General features: G+C 32.0%; 1 protein-coding gene across 1 annotated transcript in view; it reads right to left on the bottom strand.

Moving 5' to 3' along the window:
* Positions 1-24555, bottom strand: part of LOC126742703 (cytosolic carboxypeptidase-like protein 5) — a 45333-nt gene that overhangs the window by 5680 nt on the left and 15098 nt on the right. The window contains exons 6-10 of the mRNA XM_050449479.1: positions 22404-22675; positions 17084-17268; positions 16690-16990; positions 10339-10543; positions 6848-7039 (exon numbers count right to left, since the gene is read on the bottom strand). Coding sequence (XP_050305436.1) covers positions 6848-7039; positions 10339-10543; positions 16690-16990; positions 17084-17268; positions 22404-22675 — 1155 coding nt within the window. The remainder of the gene's footprint in view (positions 1-6847; positions 7040-10338; positions 10544-16689; positions 16991-17083; positions 17269-22403; positions 22676-24555) is intronic.

The raw sequence follows: 24555 nt of genomic DNA, 5'->3' as shown, positions 1-24555 counted from the left end.
GATACCTCAAAGAGATACTATGGCGCTAACATTAATTTTTTTTAAAAGGAACATACGGGGTGTTCCATCATGATATATTCTGAATATTTTTTGTATAGCATATCATATACCCAAAGTCAGTGGATATAAAATCCTCATCCATTTTTTCCAAGAGACCACACAAAGTGTATCCAAACAAACAAAAAACAATGTCCCGGTCTGATAAGCAAATTTCATTGGCTACAGATGTTTTGCCCTGTAAAAGCAGGGCATCATCAGGCCTGAAAACAATTACAAGAGGTGTTTAATATACAACCATTTGCAAAATAAAATAAAACTACCTTAGGAACTTCACATACACTGTAAAACTAACAACAATAATAAACAAAATAGTGAGGTTTGAAACACAATATATAAGCAAATAAAAACAAAAATAAAAATATTTAAATTGTATATACATGTTATCTGTTTAAGTTATAAGTTACCATTTTAAAGGAGCATGTCTGTCCAGCCCATTAGTTAAGGGCGCGCTTAGCAAGCGAGAGGTCTACGGTTCAAAACCCAAAAAGATTACAAGCTTTTTATTTGCTTATAAATTGTGTTTCTAATCTCACTATTTTGTTTATTATTGTTGTTAGTTTTACAGTGTATGCGTAGGTCCTAAGGTAGTTTTATTTTATTTTGCAAATGGTTGTATATTAAACACCCCTTTTAATTGTTTTTAGGCCTGATGATGCCCTGCTTATACAGGGCGAAACACGTGTAAGCCAATAAATTTCTTGACTAATTCTTTGCTTTAAATCATCAACATTATTTGGTCTATTCACATAAACTTTGGTAAACTTTGGACTTCAAATAGCCCCAGAAGAAAAAATCTAATAGGGTTATATCCGGTGACCTTGGGGGCCACTCAATCAATCCTCTTCGTCCAATCCATCTCTTAGGAAAAGTTGCATCAAGAAATTATCGAACGGCAATGGCAAAGTGAGGAGGTGCCCCGTCTTGTTGAAAACATATCTCGTTACTAGAACCAATCAATCGCTCTTTCTCAGATTAATGCATTTTATTAAAAAATGATGCGCGAAATGACAATGAATGTGACAATTATAGTCACAAATGCATGAAAACCCAGTATCAAGTAGGTTCTAAAATTGGAAAATTGGGAAGGTCTAATTACTGTCTAAGAAATCACATAAAAAAATTATGTTGGCAACATAGTTTCTATTGGAGGCACCCTGTAACCAAAATTTTCATTGCAAAGGAGGCAATGAATCAAATGGACAACGAATGAAACATTAGTTGCAATAAATCTAGAATACATTTGTGTCTTTTAATTTCATGTTTCATTCGTCTCTAAGGTCATTTTTGATAAATTATTGACTTTAGGCATATGGTTTGCTATGCAAAAAGCATTCAGAATATATCATAGAAACCTCATAATATAAAGAGTGTTCTATTTAAAAAAATTATGTTAACGCCATACTTTCTCCTTGAGGCACCTTGTATAGAAATTTTTTATTTCAAAAAACGCGTTATAACTAAAAGTGATAATACTAATCGATGTGTACAAAAAATAAAAGAAGAAAAAATTGTCCGAGTTCTAAATGAATTTGTGAATGCACGTATTAACTAACTCAGCATAAAAGGGTTGGGTTGGGACATCACTCCTGCACCAATTTTACGAAAAATGGACCTTGGTCAAATTGCCGATATCTCGGAATTCCCTTAACAAATAATGTACCTATAGGCAAAAAGATCTAAAATGGCGGATTCCGAGATAAACCCATTAAGCACTAGAAGCCACTCTTCCTCCACAGGCTAACCTACCCTGGAAACCATGAGTTTAGTAATTCTTTTTCTTAACTTTTCTTTTTAAACGCATCACAAGGAAGTTACTCACCAATAATGCCAATTCTACCTATAATTCATATTCAGTTCAATAAGGAAAGTGAAAGAACTAATATTATTAAATTGGCGGTAAAAAAGTACTGAAAAAAGATATGAAAAAAGTACGGCTGACATCAGTATTACCCGATGTTATAGCACTTGGATATGACGGGATCGAATTTTATACAATATTTAGCTCTTAAAAGGGCAATTTTTTTCTAACTTTGTAGTTAGTCCCTAACAATTTTATCACATTCTAGCAGTCCTAGCATCAGACTAGCAATAATTATAGGGTGCGTGTATAGGCCCTTGTTGTTTTTGCTATATATTTGCATAATATCAAAAAGTGATGTTTGGTAGCATTGCGACATGGAGAAAAAACCCGAACTCTTATGAACCCTGGTTGAAGGAGTCTATTTTCATCTCGCAATATTTTTATATGATCCTATCACAAGAAGCAAGCTTTTCTTGATACTGAACGTAAGATCATTAAAATATTCAATTTTCAAAGTGAAAAGTCTTGTACTTGTGCAGTTTACGAGTGGCTAGATGAAATTTAGTTATCTGGCTCATTTCAATAGCCATTTGAGCATTGACTCCCTACATCGAAATAAGTGTACGGTACCTAATTATAATTACTCCAGCCATCCTATTCGATAAAAATCTCCGATATTGGAAATATGCTGAATTGATAATCTAAAATGCCCATTTCTGGCTTCTACTAATGTCTTTAATGTCATAGCTCACCTCAGACGTGAGATATAATCATTTCAGAAGAAAAACAAGCGTTCGCCTGTTCACCTGTTCGATTGATTGGATAGGGGTGATTTTTAGGTGCATCCATTTCTAGATTCTGTGGTCATGAAGACATTTGTTTAAAACGCAGAGATACGCAATAGATCAAAAATACAACCAATTTGACCAGGTTCCACTTTCCATAATATTGGTGCGGGCTCCTTAATATTTTGTTAATGACAACTTTTGATGATTAATGTTTGAAATCTTTTGCAGTATATAGAAGTATAATATCTGTTCTGTTGGATAAGACAAAATGTAATGTTAATTACTAATTATTTATTAATACCGCATATTTTCATATTAGGACCTTGCGGATGTAATTTATTAAAATTTTAATTTAAATATTGCTACAAAAAAATCATTAAGTCTATTTTATCACAAAGCCAAAAAGTAAAGGTTGAGGTTGACAATCTTAGCCTGATAAGAAAAACTTTGTTAGAAAAATAAAATAAAAACAAAAACCAAAGTGTAAAATGTTTTAATTAACATTAAAGTACAAAAAAATACATTAACAATTTACCCGAAAAAAAAATAGTAACAATATCGAATTACTAAAAAACATCTTTCATTATTTAAATAAAATATATCACAGATAAGTTTTATAAAATGACAATTTTTTTCTATAAATTAGTGTTTTCTCAAAATGATAAAATTTAAATGTTTATTAGGGATGACGCTCAAGTGGCGAAATTAAAATTTTAGCATACCGTGCATATTATTAGATTTTAATTGTTTATGGTGACGTTATTGCGTATTTTTTAGTTTTTTTTTTAATGTCTTATTAGTATTTATTGTCAAAATCACGTGGTTAAAAAGTATCACTCCACGCGCTGTTGTTATTTATTAGTCAGCGCTGTGTTTCTACTAAAAAGGAGAAAATGGATCAAATATAAAAGTCGTGATTTTATTGTAAATAATTAAACTAGTTTATGTAAAGAAACAATTAAGCTGTATGAGAAGCGTTTCCCTCTTGATATAAAATCATATAAATATTTTAGATCCATAATTTTTTATAATTTATACAAATCAAATAATACAAAAAATCCTCTTATACAGATTGTTATTAAAGTATGTATGCTTTGTTTCCAGAAATTAAGACAATAAGTTAGTTTGTCTACATACTTTGTTAATACCCTGTATAATAGCAATTATTTTTGACTCTTCTAATAAATTTATCCCATTAAATATCATTCTTCCTTAAAATGATGTTATTAAGAACCTAGGCCTTTACTTTAAATCACAACTTACTTTTATTGATCACTAGCAATATTTTTGATAAAGTCAATTGCTTACTAGGTTTAGTACTTACAACAATGAGTGATCTCGAAGACTTGAAATGCATTATTAAGCTTTGTTGTTCAATACTTATATACATTTTATGAAATTCATAAAAATCGACTTGAGCCAAAATCGTCTAACTCAATACCTTTTTAAGGTATTTCCGTTTTAGAATGGGACCAACGGGGTGTCGATATAGGCGGATATAAGAGGCTTCTTACAATTAAGGCTTTCATTAAATATTTCAAAAATAGTAAATTTGAATTTGGTTAACTTTGGTTAAAATTGAGTACTTTCAAAAAATGTTCCACGTTTCAATAAACATATTAAAAAAAGTCAGAATTTAAAGTTATTGTTTTTAATAAAATAAAAAAAGAGTATAGTTGACTAGTTAGTCACGGCGAATTTCATATGCCATTAAATTTAAAAAGAAAAAGATTAAAAAGACTCTAGAAAAGTTAATCAAAATTATGTATATTATCATTCTTAAGTAATACTATCAGTAAATATATACCTGGTGTCGCCCCCATAACTGTTTTAATTTTTTGACAGAAAATGTTTGCAATCTGGTTTATATGTATACAAGCTAAACCTGGATTAAACGACGCATTCAATTGCTTCGTGTCTTTTCCGGTTTAACCGGACAAAACCTTTTTTGTTTTTAATTCACCACCCAATATATTGTTACTTGTAACGATGCAGTAACATTTTCTGATGATTTTGTTGTCATTTTTTGTCACCGAATATTTTAAAATTGTGCATTTTGCTTCAAGCAGTTATGAAACAGATTTTAAAAAATAATTCAATATTTTAATAATACTTCAGAACAATTTTACACTCTTGTGAGAATTAAATTATTCTATATGTATTACTGTAAAATTATAACTAATTTTCAAAATGTGATATTTACGCCTTTCCGATTCTTTATATTTGCTGTTTTGCTTTAAAAAAAGGTTTTATGCACAATATGGATTGTTGAGACCAAATTGCTTGTAACAAAAAAATTATTTCATTATGAGTCACCCATTTAAAAAATTTGATTATTGGTATAAATGTAATTATGAGAACTTCACAAGATATTGATTTATATCTACTTTTCTATTTTTATTTAAGGCAAAATGCACAAATTAAGTTATTTTTGCTTTAAAGGATTTAAATTTTAAAATAATTTTAAGGTCATATGTCAAAACAATGGGAGTGTGTCAGTGGAGCATTATTATTGCAGAATGCCATTTTTTATCCAAATAAACACACATATACTGAAATCAAGAAATTATGATATTTCCAGTAAAATCGGCGACAAAAAAAATAATCAGAAAATGATAAAAAAATAATGAGATGTAAATATAAAGTATTACCTAACTACATCATGAATTTCAAAAATGGGAAAACAGTGGGTCTTGATGTGATCTATATTTACTTTCAAATAATAATAAAAATTTAAAAAAATATTATTTTACTATATTACTTGCTGAATTAATGCAAACAATATTCTTGTAAATCAAAAAAATGATTTCTGTAAGGGTAAATCAACATGAACAGCAAACTTCCAAGCAATGAAAAAGTAGTAGCAGCTTCTGTAATATGGAAGACTGTAATGTAAAACTCGTATCGGATCACCCTTCAATAGTTTAAATAACTTCCTGTTAAAATGCGACAAAAGCTAAACTTTTGATATTTGTTAAAAGGCATGAAAAAGATTAAGAGGATTAATTTGGTAATGTTAAAATAGATTCTATTGAAAGCTTATCTGGATGTCATTTAATAATGCAATAACAATAACAATAAATATTTGGACCGGAAAGCACATGTGAACATTGAAGGTTAGCACAATAAATATGCTGGAAGCATTTGAAATATGGATAGATTGAAAGATCTTAAAAGTCTCGTGGACAGCAAGAAAAACCAACGAGGGTGAATTTTTGAGGATGATAGGAAGAGAACGCTAATTGCTGGGCATGATAAAACGCAGAAAAACAGCGTAGCTGGGTCATTTGTTACGCAACGAAAAGTACTATTTGCTCCAACCATTTATAGAAGAAAAATTAGAGGAAAGGAGTTTAGGCAGAAAGAGGTTATCGTGGCTCCGAAATCATAAACATCAGATAGGTATACAAACCACAGGAGAATCAGCTCACATCATTAAAGATAGGGGGAAATGATTGCAAAAAATGCAAACATGAATCCGAAAAAATTGCAAACATGCATTAATGGATAGCAGAGAAAGAAGATGAAGAAGAGTGCATATCATATTTTTGTTCGAAATAGGTATGGATAATGTTTTGGGGTAACTCTGTTGGCAGAATTTTTATACTACAGAAGAAATGCTTAGAAATATTATTTAAAATAAAGAAACAGAATCTTGTAGAGGGCTATTTATTGATAATAACTAAAATTGCTATTAAGATTCTTGAGGGAAAAGATGTTAGTGACATTCAATGTTTTAATCTTTAATATGGCTCTCAAAGTTTTATTAAGTTGCTCTAATTAATTTATATTTGATTAACATGCTCTATATTCCTGATGAATTTGATAAATAAAAATTTTTCATCTCAATTATTTTTAAAATGCGAAAAAAAATAGAAAATATAAATGCACTAGTTCTTAAACAAAATTAAAATTGGGAAACCATTTTTTTTTACTTTACTAACAGCCTTTTAATGTATGATAACCAAATTATCTGATTGAAACGACCCATAACCAAAAATATTGTCCGATTTTTTTCAAATAAAATTTTTCCCAATATGATACATTATTATTGCTGAAATTTACCGAGGCATCTGGAAATCTGACCGTTTTCTCCTTTTTAGTAGTACAAACATAAGAGCTAAGAGACTGTACAAGTGGTTATTTGCACGGGAATATCATCGTTATAATCAGTGTCACTATAGTCAGTATCGCCTACCTGATTTTGGGCACCGACAGGCGGTCTCATCTTACTCATTTTCGGTCTGGACTCACCAAAATTATTGGTGCAGCAACTATTGCGAAGCCAGTCCCTGAGTCCGTTTAAATTGTGAAACTCTGAATTTGGCAGTCGGGAGAACGGGTTTTGGCCACTGAGGTCTAAAATAGACGCCCCTAACGAACGACCCACCTAGAAAATAGAAACAAGAAAATTAACACTTTGGTGGGGCTAATTAAATATATCCCAGGTAATATAAATCTCAACAAATTACCACCCATGCGATTTATATTAATATTATAGTTGGTATCAGCCAAACACTTAGAAAATTAAAGGGTAATCGGAAGAATTGGCATTTTCCAGTAAGTATTTAAATTTTAAAACTGTAAAACCCGGTTTTCATGCAAATCTTAAATTAGAGTTGGAATAGTTGTTCAAAATATACCAACTAACCCCTAATTCAACCCAACCCATCTTGACTTACCTTTTTATTCAAGAGAACTAGTAGCATTTTGTATTTAAATTGTAGTTTTACTTCTCCACAATAATTGCGTACATAAAATAGTAATTTCTAAACCTATCCTTAATTTTTTTAATTCTAGCAGTAAAAAAGCAATACGTTGTAATAAGGAAGTATTACAACGTATTGCTTTTTTACTGCTAGATAAAGGAAGATTTGTGTGTGTGTGTGTGTTAGAGTTTGTCTAGCTAAGGAAAGGTACACCATCTGTTTCAAAGCTGCGCCAAGTTTTGTCCCCTAATAACGCGCGATTAGCGACAGTAGCGCGCCTTTTTTTAATTTTAATTTTAGAAAAGTTAATTTATATTATTTTAAATAATAGTGTATTGTGTTTTGTTTACATTCGTTAGGTGCGCTGCTTAGTCTGGAATATGAGACAAATTAATATTTAAATTTTCCTAACTAAAATTTAAAACAGCTTGTTGGCTGCCTCTCTGATTTTGTGCAAAGCATAGAATAAATAATTAACAAAATTATAATTATCTTATTATCAGGATTAGGATATAGAAACCCAAAAATAGACTTCGAAAATAAGACCATAAGAAAAGACTTTTGAAAAATATAATTTTATACGATATTATTATTTAAATACACATAACTACATAATTCGGATAAGTCCTAAATTATGCATCGCACATGATGGTAAATAATAATAAATTGGGTCGGCCAAAGCACCTGTGAAAAAAATATTATAAATAATTCTTAAAAGTTATAAAAGATAATTCGTCTACCTGTTTTCAAAAAATGACCTGACTGAAGGACATAGGTAGCTATTTTTTTAATTGAATATTATTTGAACCATAATACTCTTTTATCTAACATATCGCCTTCGAGGTAACAGTATTTAGTAATTATTTTAAGAAAAGAAAAAAAAGAGCCATCATAAAGTTAGGCAAAAAGGAAAAAGGTTATGATGTCTATATAAAAAATATATATAATATATATTATATAAATATAAATATAATATATGAAAAAATAATATAAAAATTATTCACTCTAAAAAGACATAAACACTAAAAGGCACAGAACACAAATATAAGAATTAACGCAACGGCACTGTTTATATGCAAATCGGGGCGATCGATACCGTTGCTTTGGCAGCGGCGTAAACAAATTTACTGCCCAACCGAGCCGAACAACACGTGCTGTACCTTTCCTTAGCTAGACAAAGTCTACAATCATGACATTGGTTCAAAACCAAAAAAGAAGATTTGGTCACATTTGGTAATGTTTATTTGAATATTTAGATTGAAAAGTGTATGCTTCAAGAAAACGTTACGTTAATGCAGTTACTGATTATTAAGAAGCGCAATCAAAAAAAGAAAAAAAGAAGAGGTGACGAGTGGTCTGAACGTTTTATAAAGTTTCCAGAAATAAATTTAAGTTTTTGTGAGTTATATGTGGTAGTTTCCATAGACCGGATTAATCCCAACATCCAGCGCGTCCTAAACCGACGATCACATTATTAGGCGAAGTAGGCCGTCGACCTGAACCCCAATGCCTACAGATCTTTGCGACTTATCGCCATCTCCAGGGATTCGCTAACATATGAGCCAACTACTCGGTTTAATATCGACGACCAAGAACATCAAAAGTGGATGCGAACAGGAGAAGTTTCAATATCAGGAATAGTAGAACAGGCTTGTTCCAATCCAAGTTTAATGATAACGAAAAAATTATTTAGATTTTTCTTTTTGAGAAAGATGATGTTTAAGATACAACTCCTCCAAAGAAAGCTCAATATAGATTGGGGTTTTACTTGCTTACTTGTCTTCTTTATTCCAAATTTCACTGTTAAATTTTACTGTTCTCATCGTATCAAAGATTAATACGAAAATTATGAGTTTTATTGAGACCTACAAAACTGATTCAAATGATTTTTTTTGTGAGGAAGATAATGTACTAAGAAAATTATAGTTTTTTTCCTAATGTTCACTATCTATATGCTTACATACTTTTCTGAAATCACATAATACATCGCCATCAAAAGTGATTCCAAGCCCTTGATCAGAAGACCTGACTTGCCTCTACAAAACGTAAATTGCAAGGAGGATTGACAATTATCGAAAATCTATAAAATAAACAGAAAACGAACCCTAACCAAATACTAACGCGATCGATAAATCTAAGGATGGAGAAGAATATGAGCATGAACTAAATTACGCGAATATAGAGAAACTTTAAGTCTCTAATGGGACGGATCACATTGGCATTGAAAAAAGAAGTTTATAAACAGAATAACACATGCAAGAAACCCCAACAAAATATCCAACTCCTTAAATAGCGATGAGATGCCCTAGACCTTTATTTTTTTAAAGTGCAGAAAAGTTACACGGGCTGCATCGTGTAGAAGTAATAAAATTAGTTATAATAATTGGTATGTTTAAAAATATAAATGAATCTTATGAATTCATACGGAGGCTTATCCTGCGTTGCCTCCCGTATATATGCTGAATATTGCGGGAGTGTTGCGTCCTACTAAAAATGTAAAAGACCTTGATTAATAAAAAGATTGGTCGTTTTATTTTCTACTGTATGCGTTACCTAAACTAATTAAAATTTTCATCGTACCAATACCGACAGTTTTATTTGTTAACTTTTTCATTAAATGAAAATATATGTATCCGACTTTTCTTTTGTGGATTCGCCACTTTTTGAATAGTTCCTATAAGAATCTAGTTTTCTTAGAAACTTAGTAGTGCAAACTTCTTAGAACCAAATTTGTGTTCGGCCACACAATCGTACGAGGTTGGTCCAATGCCAAATCCAAAAATGTCCAATCTATGTTTGAACTACTTACGAAATAGATAACTTTAAATTTTTGAAATTTTATCAGATAAATACGTGACAAATATCTATCAGGATGCCGTGGATGTTAATTAGAATATTAACTAGACACGAAACTTTATTTTCTAAATTATTGTGGCATATAATAACTAGTAACTAAGCATACAATATTCTGTTGGCTTACCTCCTCAAAAATTTGCGGTGTATACTTAGGAGGTACAGGTAATGTATGAACTTTTCCGGAACTTTCTTTTACTGTGGGCGGAAGCACATTGACGAGTCTTCCGGTATTGTAATTGCATTCTAGTGTATAACTTTTTATTATACCAGTAAGTGACAGAACAGCAACACGTCCTGAACCTGCCCTGCTCATTCCATCACGTTTATCCCTAAAAAAGATTGTCTGGTATCTGTCTTGAAATGCGATGCAAATTAAAATTCACTCAATACAATCGTTTTCAAAATACAATTCTGGCTAACTAATTAGAATCATGCTAATATTTTTACTATTTTAATTGCGATAAATAAACAAAAAGATATTTGAAATTAAAATCAATCCGAGACGAATATTTTTAAGTTTAAGATTTGTTTTATTTGCTTAGGATTAAGAACTTCTATTTTGCGTTTTGTGGGTTTTAACATAGGTCACAAAAAAGTTGAGCGTTACACCAAGGGTATATCAGCTGTTTTTTAATAATTGTGACTTCCCAAGGCAGAATAGGTCGAGAAAAAAAAACAAATCGTTAACACCCAAAGAACTACAAAGTGGTGTTGTTCACAAAATTCCATGCTCTGACTGTCAAGGTTTCTACATAGGTCAAACAGATCGATATTTAAAAATTAAGATAACGGAACATAAAAGAAGCGTTAAATCTGAAATACTATTAAGATCAAAAAACAAAACAGCTCTGGCAGAACATGCTGACTCAGAAATACACCAATTTAATTTTGAGGAGGTTGAGATCATTGATATTCATAAAGAGATCAACTATTAATACGTTAAGATCAACTATAAGAAAAAATTAATTTCAGAAATTTTTGATGTTTAAAACATGAAAATAATATAAGCAAAAAACAAGAGACTGATAACTGAAGCACATCGTACGAAAACCTCACTAATCTAATAAAACCCAAAAATGAAATTTAAATACACTTCAAATAACCCCTGTATAACCATTTAACAACATTTAATAATTAAGAACAATTTAAGATCATTTGATAATTTAAGAAAAGGGAAAAAACATTGTTTTGTTTACAATATCTAGATACTTTAACAATTCAAATTTTTGTTGCTTACACACCAGCAGTTTGATATCCTCAAAAACTAATAAACCAACGGAATTATCAAAAAAAACACAGCTATGTTCCACTTTTTACAGTCTATCGAAAAGCTTTAATTTTTCTGTTGTAAGTACATTTGAATGTTCCCATTTAATTTTTAGTTTGAATTAAAATTCGAAAAATTTTATTGTTAATCTTCATCTCTGTGTTTTAAAGGGAGATAGCCTTCAATGGTATAGAAAAGTTTTGTAATGAAGGAAGACAGTAATAGATAACCAGAGAAGGAAAGAAAGGAAGCAAAGACTCTTTTTACATGAGAACTATGATTAATCATCTATTTATAATGTCGTTATTTTTATTTGTCATATTGAAGAAATTTTGGCTCCATTACCAAAAGTTAGATATTTCGTGTATTTTACACAAGATCACTCATCTTTAATATCTATATTTACATTATATCATCTTGCTTTAAACGTTTAATGTTTTCTCCCATAAAACCATTTATCGGTCTAATATAACCTGCATATATACCAACGTGTATTCTCCCGAAAATATACCGCCAAACTAAGGGATGGTAGGGAACATAAGGCATTTTTGTTTATTAAACATGGTTCTGCAAATATGCCGTTTGGACTGTAAAGGAAAAAACTATTTTTTGTTCTATTTCTGCCGTTTCTAATCACTTGGCCATCACTGTATATGCAAAAAAAGCAAGATTTCTCTTATGGAGTTTCCTTTACTCGAAGTACAATAATGAAGAAAATAAAATGGATTTATGTAATCCTTCAAAAAATTAGAAATCACGTACCACAAGTATGTATCTTCCTTCTATCAGGGATTTAGGTATTGCTTTTGATAAAAATATGTCTTTTTTTAATACAAATTCTATCAAATTTGATAGATTTTTTAGAATTCTTAGATTCATCTGTGTTTTGTTCACCATGTTGTCTAATACATTGTTTAATACAAAATATTTAAAAGAACATGCCTTTAAAGATCATGACTATACAGTTATTGGGAGCACGCATAGGAAAATAAATAGATAGGAACAAATTTTTATAAGTTGCATTACGCAGGCATTACGTCCTTAGAACATTGAAAGGCTATAATTAGCATGTAAAAATGGCAAGAAATCACATTATCATAAAAATTTGTCACTTATTTTGACAGGTACAAAACAATACTATTGTTCTCCTTTAATAAAATATCAAGCATTTTTTAAAATAAAATGTAGATAACGTATATTAGAGAAAAAGGCAAGCAAATGGCAATGCCGCTCGATCTTTACCAGTGACGTCGTCAAAGAGTATTTACATGATAAATATTTAATAATTATAAAGTATGCTTTAGACATATCATAAGACATAACATATTACTATTTCTGAACTCTTTATGGGTTTTTTAACATACCTCTAAAGAATAAAAGTACCTAAAAATATATTAAAACGTGAAATAAAAAAATATTTACATAAAGAATTTTTTTTAATTTTTAACCGGTTACTTAAGTTTTTTTTTTAATTCTAAATTTTCCAGACTTTTTAGCTTGAGTATCTTCCCTTTTGAGTCCCTTATTTCCTAATTTCCTATTTGCAAATATTATAAGGGTGTAATAAATTCTTATCCGTATAAATAAAGAAAGACAGTATTTGTACAGAAATATAGGCAAGGGTGTGAAAATGGCTTCGTTAAACATTATTTTTTTAGAGCGATCATTGCAGTATTTTGTATATGTTATTCGCAACGGCCGAAATCGCCCACTGCCCGATTTTTTTGCACACAACGCATTACGGGTATAAAAATGTATCCAAGATGCGACCAAGGACTTTTTTTTCGAGCACTAAGTAGACCTAATTATCCAGAACGCGTTTTGGGTAAATTACGTCAACCACAATTCGAATGATGGTTTCGTCCGCCGTGGTTTTGCTTTGTGGAACATTTCTTTTGCCCACGTCGCGTTCTGTCTATTGCGCTATACCCAGAATACGTTTCAAGTAAAACAATGAACAATATAAAACGTTTAATTAAAGGTACACACCTATCACAGAGTTACAGTATATGATAGATATTATATTGAAAACACTAAACGAAATGTAGAAATAGGAAAATAACAATTATTTGAAAAACACTATTTATTCTTATAAGAATTACTCTTGTGGCATTTGGAATTACATTTTATATTTAATTTTACACATGCACATGCTTTAGTTTGACAACCTTTCAAACAGTTACATTTAACAAAACCTTGTTTAGACCCGGAAGACAACATGGCTTCCCGGTGCACATTGACAGAAGAATCTGAAGCGACCTCAAATAAAGATAAAAATACTGAAGGAGATAATCGAAACTCATTTCTGCTGTATAATCGTGTCAATTTTCCATTTTTGGTACTCAGAACCTACAATCGTTGATCGGTTTTTTCCATAATGACTGATAATACGTTTCGAGGAGCTAAACGCCCGCGATCTACCTCTGGTACGTTTATCAAAACATTGTCACCTACATTAACAGGTGGAAATTTGCTTTGCGATTGGTTAAGCATTTTATCAGCTTGTTGTTCAAGCTCCCGTTTGCAACCTCTTCTATCCGTATCAGTTGCCTTTTTATTACCACAAAGTTTGCATAATGGTAAATCCCAATCAGTGGCACAGGCCATATGCAATGACTCATTACATTCATACTACTTATATTCATACAATTACTTATTGCGTGGGACGTACATATTATCACAAACAAAACAACCTTCCCTCGTTCGTATTATTTTCGACTTCTATATCTAATTCGGTTTCCATATGAAATTGCGTTTCGTTTTCTCGTTCCTTTGCGATATTAAATTCGGTGTCGTTTTCTTGTTCTTTTTCTACTTGATTCTTTTACTGATTTCAGATGCTCTTCAAGTTGTTCTTCAGTCTTAATTTCATTTGCTACACAGGTGTCCAAGCATGAATCCAAAAGTCCATTTCTCTGTGGAGTTCCAAACATGGCTTCATAAGGTGTTCGCTTTATACCTGTATGGAAACTGCGATTTTTTGTACTCTGACTAATCCGAAGACCTTTTGCCCAATTTTGACAGTTATTATCTGACATCCAGGCTACAAGGCTATCGCGAACATCTTGATTTGCTCTTTCAACGGAGCCCTGACTCCGGGAGTGTCGTGGTTTACCGTGAACGATTTTTATAGCTAACCAACTTGCTGCTAATTGTTCAATGACCTAAAATTTACTCAAATAATGAAAAGCTTTTGTACAATGCAATCAAGTTTAGCTAGTTGCTGAATTCTCTTCCATTGTCACTATGCAAAATATTTAGGGCTCCAAACAAACAGAATATATCGAGAATAAGATCTGCCACTTCATTTGCTGTCTTTGTTTTGAGTGGTCGTAGTATTACAAATTTAGTTAGGTGATCTTGATAATTGAGAATAAGTTTATATTCTCCATCAGGCTCACTTTGCATATCGATAAGGTCACCTAAAGAAAAACATTAAGTTAGTGGTACTGTGATAATAAAGTTACAGCAAATCACAATGTCATCAAGGTAAATACAATATAACGTAATAGAACACATAACCATGGAAATAACAATGACAAATGTTAATTAACATTACCTGGCAACGTGAATTCATTTCACTCATAATCATAAGTTTCACAACTAATCCTTTACTTTTTGCCTTTTTCTTCAGAGCACACGATTGACACAAGTCAAAATATATATGAATTACCTCTATAGTAACATTGCAGTATTTCTTTTTTATTTCATTTTCCATTGCCTTTTCTCTTTTGTGTCCTATTTGTAAATGAGCTGTGTGTATTATATCATACATTTCACTTGCTGCACAATAAAAAATTAAACCTGATTGGTTTCCTAAATGTTCCTTGTTAACTAGTTTATCTTTTTCGCCAACTGTTAATAGATCATATCGTTTTAGTCTACGATATTGTTTGGATGATAATTCAAGCCCATCCCGTCTCTTTTGAAGTGTTACTTTTGTCTCATTTACAATTTCTATGTAACGTTCATCTGATAATAACAACGACCTTTTTTCTTTGACATTAATTCCCATAATCTTTTTTCAAACTCAGTTTTCATCTTGGAATATTCTCAAAGACACACACAATGAATCACAAATCACAAGACATAAAAATACAATACTTGCACCCGTCATCTATCCGTACGTGTCACAGACTGTCTCCGACAACCGGCAATTCACCTCCAACGCATTCTGAATAAATTTTAATACCCAGAACGCGACGTAGGCAAAATTTACAACGCAAAATAAAAGCGCGCTAAAACTTCATTCGCGTTCTGGGTGATGAAATGTATCCACAACACGTTCTGGTCAATTATCTTTACTCAGTGCTCGAAAAAATATATCTGGTTGCATCGTGGGTAAATTACTATACCCTCAACGTGTTGTGTGCAAAAAAATCGGGCAGTGGGCGATTTCGTCTATTGCGAATAACAAATACAAAAATATAAAATTGATTTTTTCTTTAAAAGCATTCTCCAATAAAATGAAATAAGTTGTAAAGCTGTTTGGGACACTGTTAATCCCCCAAACAGCTCCTGAAGACGACCCTCGTCAGCTTTTTATTCGCAAAAAGTCGTACTTCTATCCTCAATATCGCCTTTGCAAAAATCAACACCAATGTAACATGTATGCCTAAATATAAATTTACGTAATAAATATCCACCTACATTATTAATGCATTGCCTTCTTCTAAAGGTAAATTTTGGTTTAATCTTTACTTTGAATATTTAAAATCGGAAAAGTATTTTTATTGCTGGATTTAAAAAATCGGCTTTTTTAGTTAATTCTGGTGTTGGCATAAAGAACGTCATTTTTCTATAAAACTTTCGAAGCAATCTTGATATAGGTTTCTTGTTAGTAAGAACGTATAACCCTTTTTTTCAGGACTTCTCATAATTTTAAAGTTGACGAAATCGTTAATCTCCAGCCATAAATAAATATAATGATAAATAAATATAATCACATAAATACTCGGAATGTTTGATACCGATTATCCGAACTTTTATGGAATTTCAAGAGCGAACGGACTTCTTAAAATATATGGACTTTGGAGAAAGTATCGGTATTTATTTGTGAAAAGATCGGCTTGAATCTCTTTTTTCCATGGTGCGAGTTACGAGTAACGTTAACCCGCTATCATTATGACGAAAACCCGCCGAACATATTGATACCGAAATCTGTAAAATCTAAAAAAAAAAAAACATTTTTAGTACAGATGTTCTTACCTGAGATACATATTTCTTTCTGTAAAATTACAGCCTTGAAAATGAAAATGATGATTATTCAACCCCATTAGTTTTGGAAACAGCATGCACTCGACCCGACGTTCCAAATCATCAAAATGGTTTCCGTACATAAAAATACCCTTTTTCGACGCGTGTCCGTGCAAATCAAGGTACAAATACAGTCCGGATTCATTAGAATTCGCATCGCCATGATTACCGACCGTCAGTGTTTCGAATTTCACCTCTTCCTTGCTCTCGGTATGGTTTAATTTGCAACCGCATTGCCGACAAAAATTGTGCCCTAAAGAACGTACGAAAGGTATATTAGTAAACGTAGGTACCAAAGTCGAGATGCCCGGCATCGTTTTCTCGAGCTTCGTGATGTTGGCCTTACATTTCGTGCACCATGGCACGCTACCCACTTGATTTCCAGATTCCTCCTCATTTAGTGACATGTGTGACATCTTATTGATATTCTCGGAGTCGTTCGCGTGTAACTTATGGCAAGCTTCCGGATCTCTTAAACAGGCTTCGCATTTTGGTACCTTGTCTTCCTTCTCCACGCCAAAATGATAATATCTAAAATCGTATATTAAGTCGGCATTACAGTCTAATCGATTAAAAAGCGGAGATCTGGTATTTTTAGGACTTACTAACATTTTTTTTTCATTATTTATTAAGATAAACATATAATTTAAGTTCAATATGATAAATCAGGTCGTAAACTAATTATGATTTTTCATTTAGCTAATTTCGGCTTTTTGCTGATGATAGTAGAACTTTTACATCAAATGCAACCTCTGTCAACCTGAACAGCAGTTGAGAACTGGAAGTGTTTTTTTTACGCCTTTTAGGGGATTTCGCATAGCAATACCAATATCAAAACTAGCTTTATCCTGGTATCTCTATAAGTTTCTATAATTTAAAATAAGTTTTTTTCTTGCTAATTTTACTATTAAAATGTAGCTGTATGACTGTCCTATAATTAGTTTAAACAATTGCAGTCAAAATAAACTACTCACCGGCACGAAAAACGGAGTTCAACATTTAATATATAATTTCAATTTAATTTTTTAGTTTTGCGATATTGTATTGTTCTAATAACTTAAACACAAATAAAACATGTTTTAAGTAACTTCTATCAAGAATCAACCATTTATTTAAAAAGAAAATATTTTGTTACAACACTACAAAAACATATAAATTGGTAGTTTGCTATAAAGACCTTAAATCATTTTTAATATCGAGTATTGCCTCCACGTGCCACATGATTGTCGGTCTTCTTGAGTAATAAGGTTAAATGAATAACAGTATTCCTCTAAAAGAGCGTACTGTTATTCATTTAAGGGCAAAGGAGCAGGACTTCGTAGTCTTCACACAAGCATGTCCCAAACATATTCAATTGGGTTCGCTTCTATACTGTGTGCGTGCCTCTAGAGAAATTCCAGCCTACACCATCAGTGAACCCCTTTGATAGCCCACCCTAAGATGATATGATGGGCAACATCACAGAACACAAATATATACATACAATACAGAACGAGATATGATGGGTAATATAATGAGATATGATGGATAATAACGTAGGGCAACATAACGCTCATTTCTTCCGTCTTGAATTAAAGCAACCATAGTAAATACTGCTTCAGGACTAACAGCAGGCATTTTAAGCTCAAATAAACGTAGCAAAACTTTTAAGCGATTTACTGAACATCGCAAAACTTTAACGAACATCTGTTAAATTTATTAAAAACAATAAAAAACCCATAGCTATCTATGCAGTTTTGAGTGATAAAATTATGGAATCTTTAGCTTAATACACTCTTTTATAAATCCAGTTTTTTCTTAAATAAACGGATGATTTGTGTTAAAAATTACCTAAAACATGTTGTTTGATTCGTGTGTAAAGTTATTAGAGCAATACAATAAATAAAAATAATATATAGAAAATATTGAGTGCTCTGATTTTCGTGCCGGTGAGTGTATTTAGGACATACAACTTAGGCAAAATGTTACTTATTTTGGGTTTATTAAAGTGTGTTATAGCGTAATCATTTTTTTAAACAGTTTCAAAATAGTAAAAGGAAATTATATTTTTGACATGTATCATGAAATAATAATTAAAGTCTGATTTTAAAAAGTTTCAAGAAAACCTATATATATATTTTTAAGCAAAAATATGTACCTATCCTGAAAGAGTATGAGCAATTTTCAGGTATATTGTTTATACTGAAAAGCTATTCATAAGTTTATTATATGATTTATATTAATCTAGAACATAAAATATGTAAGCTAGATAATTGGTCAAGATTACCGTCAAAAGAAACCTGTTCAAATATACCCTGCTTAAGTAAACTATTGGTGGTTTAAATACTACACACTTTTAATTTTTGTAACTTATTTTATAAGTGGAATATCCCTTATCGATATGTCATTTATATCTGATAATTGCACTCATTTTCGTAACATCCTTAGTTTGCTAGTTTAGTTTTAGGTCTGTTGTGAATGCTCACTTCTAGATGTTTATACTTACCCAATTAAGTCAGCCCTCTTTAAGAGTTCGATAATTTGACTGTGAGAAGCATTCTTAATATCTTTCGTCTTAGTTAAGACATTGCCGAAGATGCCTGATTCTATCTATTGCCGGACATCTGCATAGGATGTGCTCTGTAGTCTCGTCTTCCTCTATGTATAGTCTGAATTCTGCAACTTCCGCCAAACCAATCCTATTCATGTGATTGACGCAGTCTGCAGTGGCCGGTATACATTTCCATTAAGGCTTTTAGGTGCTTCCTATTGAGTTCTCTTATGGTATCTATTACATTCCTTGTTACGTCCGGTATGAAAGCCTTCGCATGATTGTGTCCTGGTAATCCCTCCCAGAAGCGCTTTGCTTTGTTGTGCACCACGTTTGAGATTGTCTGTTTTGCCGTATTGTAGGCAATGCCTAATGCTGGTTTTGGACCTAACCTGATAGAGTCTGCTCCTTTTTTGGCTAGCTTGTCAGCCAGCTTATTTCCTGTAAGCCCAGCATGTCCCGCAATCCATGTTAGGGTAATTTTATTCCCTTCCCCAAGCAGGATGAGCTTGTTTTTGCAGCTCCATATTGCGCTCGATGTGCAAGTAGGGAATTCTAGTGCTTTTAGAGCCGCCTGACTGTCACTGTAGATGTTGATGGTTCTGTTTCCAAGTTGCATTTGGTTAAGCATTCTTGAACAGATTTCATTGGCATGTACTTCTGCCTGAAAAATTAATGAGGGTTTCCCAAGGCAGATAAATCTTTCTGTCTTTCCATTACTGCAGTATATTCCAGCTCCTATTCCAAAATAGGTTTTGGATCCGTCTAAATATACTGGTATGTCCGCTTTCTCTAGTTCCATCCGTTTCTGATCCCAATCCGCTCAGTCTGGTATGTTGATGAACTCGTGTTTAGTATTTTTCTTGGCATTAGGTCTGATGGAATACCAAGTGTGCTGTGATTGCACACCTTCTCAACCAGTTCAGTTGATTCCATCCAGACTTTGCTTGCCGAGAAGCCTTTTATGACATGGTGCAGCTTGTAAGTAGTTCTTATGACTTCCCCTGCAGGTATATGTGCAGAGGGGTCAGTCCAAGTAGTACTTTCATGGCGACTCTCGGTGTGGTTCTCATCGCCCCCGTTATGAGCAAGCAGGCCTGCCTTTGAAGGCTGTTAAGTTTTGTTTTGGCCAGTTGTTGTGTTGCTTTGCTCCACCACACGACAGAACCGTAGGATATCGTCGGTCTGATGACCTGTGTATATAACCGCTGCATGGGTTCATTACCCATGTTTTGCCGCATATTCTGCGACAGTCCATAGGGACAGTTTTGCTTTCTTGATTGTTTTGTCAAGATGCGAGTTCCAATTAAGCGTCCTATCTAAGGTTATCCCAAGATATTTCGCCTCCGTTGCAAATTGGATGGTTTCGATGGTGAATGGCACCATTACCATTTTATGCGGATTAACGGACATTTCCTCCCTCTCGCACCCTTTCAGAATGATGTTCAGCACTTCTTGTAATGCTGTTGAGATGGCTTTGTAATTTTTTTTCCTTTTAACAGGATCACCAGATCGTTTGCGTAAGCTTGGACTTCCACCTCCCACAGTCCAATTATGGCCAACAGGTCGTCAACGAGTAGCTTCCACAGGAGAGGAGATAGTACTCCTCCCTGCGGGCAACCTCTCGCGGCCCTGAAGTGCACACGTTCGCCCTATAAGGTAGTCGTTATTCTTCTGTCACTTAGCATGGCTTTGATCTAGTTGCAGATAAGAGGGCTGACTCCTCTTGCTGCTGTCATAGAGTGAGCGTGGCAGTGCGTTGTTAAAGGCCATTTCTATGTCTAAGAAGCCCGTCACTGCCACTTCATTTTGTTGCAGCGAGTTTCTGATGCTGGTTACAAGATCGTTGACAGCTAAGGCTGTTGGTTTACCTGCCTGGTAGGCGTGTTGATGGACATTGAGCGGGCGTTTCTCCAGCGCCACATCTCTGATGTGTCCATCAAAGACCTCTCCATCAGAGGTCTTCAACAGAAAGGATGTCAGGCTTATTAGCCTCGGCCATTGGCCGCCCGACCTTCGGTATGAAGGTTACTTTGGTAGTTTTCCAGTATGTTGTTCCAGTATGTTAGCACCTACCTGTTAGCATTTATGCATATTTATTATGTTTCTGGTAAAAAGCTAGTCGCCGGGGTTCTAGCCCAGCGTTTTCCCCAAAATAAATTTCTTTTTAAATATATTTACACAGGCAACCATTTTTGATCAATATTTATGTATTTATTTTATGTACAAGATTTGTTTATATGTTGTTTTAATTATGTATATTAAATATTTATGTTTTACCATGTCCTGTTAGGACCATTGAACAAATGTAGATAAGAGTTTTTATTAAGGTTTTAAGTTTTGCGGTGAAGATAAGAGAGTTGCTGCCTTAACTTGCGCCTTGCGTAAGAGTGATGTATTGGCTTTTACTTGATAATTAACTCAACATGTAAATTTTAATTTTTTTTATGGTAAATAATAAGTTATCAAAAAATACATTATTACCATATTCTTGTTTATTTTTTAATTTAATTTTTTGATTATTAACGTATTTATTAATCGATAAAATATATCCTTGATTTTTTTTCAAACGCATATGATTTGTTCTTTTATAGTCCTTAGGATCATCTCATACCGAGACCAAAAAGAGCTGAACTTTGGTCAAAGACATTTATATGCTTTGTTAAAAGTTAAAGTTATTACAAAATACTTCAAGTTTTTAGACATAACTTGCAGCTGTACAAAAAATTGAGTTTAAGTATATTAAACATCCATCAATTACTTATACTTACATCTTAGTTTTATTAATGATTAATTATAATTTGATTTTAGCCAAAATGCGAGACTAAAGAGAAACAAACTAAATTACTCCATTTTAATTAATATTTGATACTTTTTGAGCATTTAAAAGAATTAATTTTAGTTTTCTTTTCGAATAAATTATGCAAAAAGAGATATTTAATCCCTAAGTACAGCTAAAAGCACACAGCAAAAAAGTTATGTATTAATTTTTATCTATTAGAGAACACACATTTTTGAAACAAAAGTATTCTAAAAAATAAGAATATATAATAAACAATACTATTAGCAATCTTTTTTGATTAGTCGACGAACTTCTCGATAAGAATAAATAATCAAACTTTTATAAACGACTAACCTTATTAAAGCTCTAGCAGCATATATTGAGGGATGTTCTTTAAAATTCGGATCGAGATACACTCGATTTAAATTGACACCTCTGGTATCAGTCCTATAATGACCATTGGCTACACCATCGGGGTTTAAAAATGGTATAAGTTTAAACACGTAGGTTTTTCTTAATATCTGCGCCTGAAGATCGTCCCTTGAAAGCAAAAAGTTAAGAATTCCATTGAACACAAACGATGATGGCGTCTCTCCTGGATGAACTCTGGCTGATATAAATATCACCTATTACAAAAAAAAATATGTAAATATATTTATAATTAAATTTCATTTGAAGAATAGATTTATAGTTCTCTGTCATTAACTATGCGAAGTACATGTTGATACTTTGACGTTCATCCAAAGTGTAACAATATGTGTATTTTTTAAATAACTGGATTTCTTTTAATTTCGTAGTAAATAAAGTCAAGAACTTCGACATTTTCAACCTCAATTAATATTTTGTTTTAAACAGCCAATATCTAATATGACCAGTGCATATAGCAATCCATGCGCTTTATTATGATAGTTTATTACTAGCAGTCTTCTTAGAATATTTCTGGAACATTCTTCAAACAAATATTTATGATATGATTGCCTTTCATTTTTCAAGTCCTTTTTTTGTAAATGCACCTTTCTTCACATAATATGGTACACCAGAAAATAATCATTGAAACATTGAAAAGAAAAAGTCCAAATCGTTTAAATCTTAACCTATTTGAATTTTACAATGGAAATGTACAACAGGTTCCTCCTTTTAAATGCCAATATCTTAAAAGCGATAGAATTTAATATACATACATACAACATAATATATAAAACATCTTGGAATTGTCACTCAAAATATCCCAAAAAAATCCCTTTTTTACAGTAAAACTACTAACGATAACATTCCTACAGTCTAAAGATCATAAACAAAATTAAATATTTGAGTTGCACATATTTAAATTACGGTTAAATAATCACCGAGTTCTTAAACAATTTATTAAATTCTATTCATTTATATTAGAACAAATGCAACAAAAAAATTAATAAAAAAATAGAACTAGAATATTTGCTTCATACTTTTACATGTAATTCTGCATTAATGTAAACCCTTCTGTATTTACGTTACTATTAGATTCAAAGTTCTTTAAGTTCCCCATGCTAGAGGTGGTTTTATGGATGAAGAGAGATAGTTTTCATAATACTGGAGACTATTTTAAGTCTATGGTCAACGTTAAGGGCTAATTATTGATTAATGTTAGCTTAGATATTACTTGGTTTTAAGGTTAAAAGAAGTAAACTAAAATTTCAGACATAAAACCTTATAATTTTTTTTTTAATTAATCTAACTTTAAAGCAAAAAAAATACAACTTTTTTTAGCTAAACTTTTAAAATACTAGAATAGACATGTACATTTCAATCTTTAATAGTTTTTAATATCTGGTGAAAAATTGTCGCAGGGCATGCAAAGTGATTTTTTTTTGTTGAAAACTAGCATAGAAAAGGTGTATTTTTTAAAATTCAGTGGCCTAGATTTTGTTTGTTAAAAATGGCCCCAAAACTTACTAAACAAAATAATTTTAATCTAGTAGGAAACTGTAATGTTTGCACAATTTAAAATATATACCAACAAATTTAGACTTCTGCTAAGCACATTTTGCTGTTAGACGCTGTGGACCAAAAATATGCAAACTTATGGAAAATGCGATTTAGATCTCATGGACTCAAATTATAAATCTGGCTTCGAGGCCCTAAACTATATTTAACAGACATTTTAATTATTTTTAAATTAAAATAATAAAAGTTCTAACAATTTGGGTTCAGAAAGTCTTTAGATTAAGTAAGTCCTAAAGTTCTTGTACAACCTTTTCATTTACCTTTTCAAACACAGTTTTTAGTATAAAATTAAATATTTTTATACTCCGGTATATTGGAAAGTCCTGCTCGTTTTTTTAAAGTGCATAGTTAGCTCTAACTCTGTCATTTATTCTTCCCATGACAGTCTTTATTTTGTTTAAGAGTAGAATTTGATTGAATTTTTTTTTATAAAATTCTTTGCATTTCCTGCACTATTTAAGTTGTTTAATTTTTAAGAATAATAAATTCTGTGTACAGGCTTTCATTAGGTGTAAAGTACTTT

The sequence above is a fragment of the Anthonomus grandis genome, chromosome 12 (genome assembly GCF_022605725.1).
Source record: "Anthonomus grandis grandis chromosome 12, icAntGran1.3, whole genome shotgun sequence".
Lineage (NCBI taxonomy): Eukaryota > Metazoa > Arthropoda > Insecta > Coleoptera > Curculionidae > Anthonomus > Anthonomus grandis.
The sequence above is the reverse complement of the archived record's forward strand: the minus strand, read 5'-3'. Positions and strand labels throughout refer to the sequence as shown.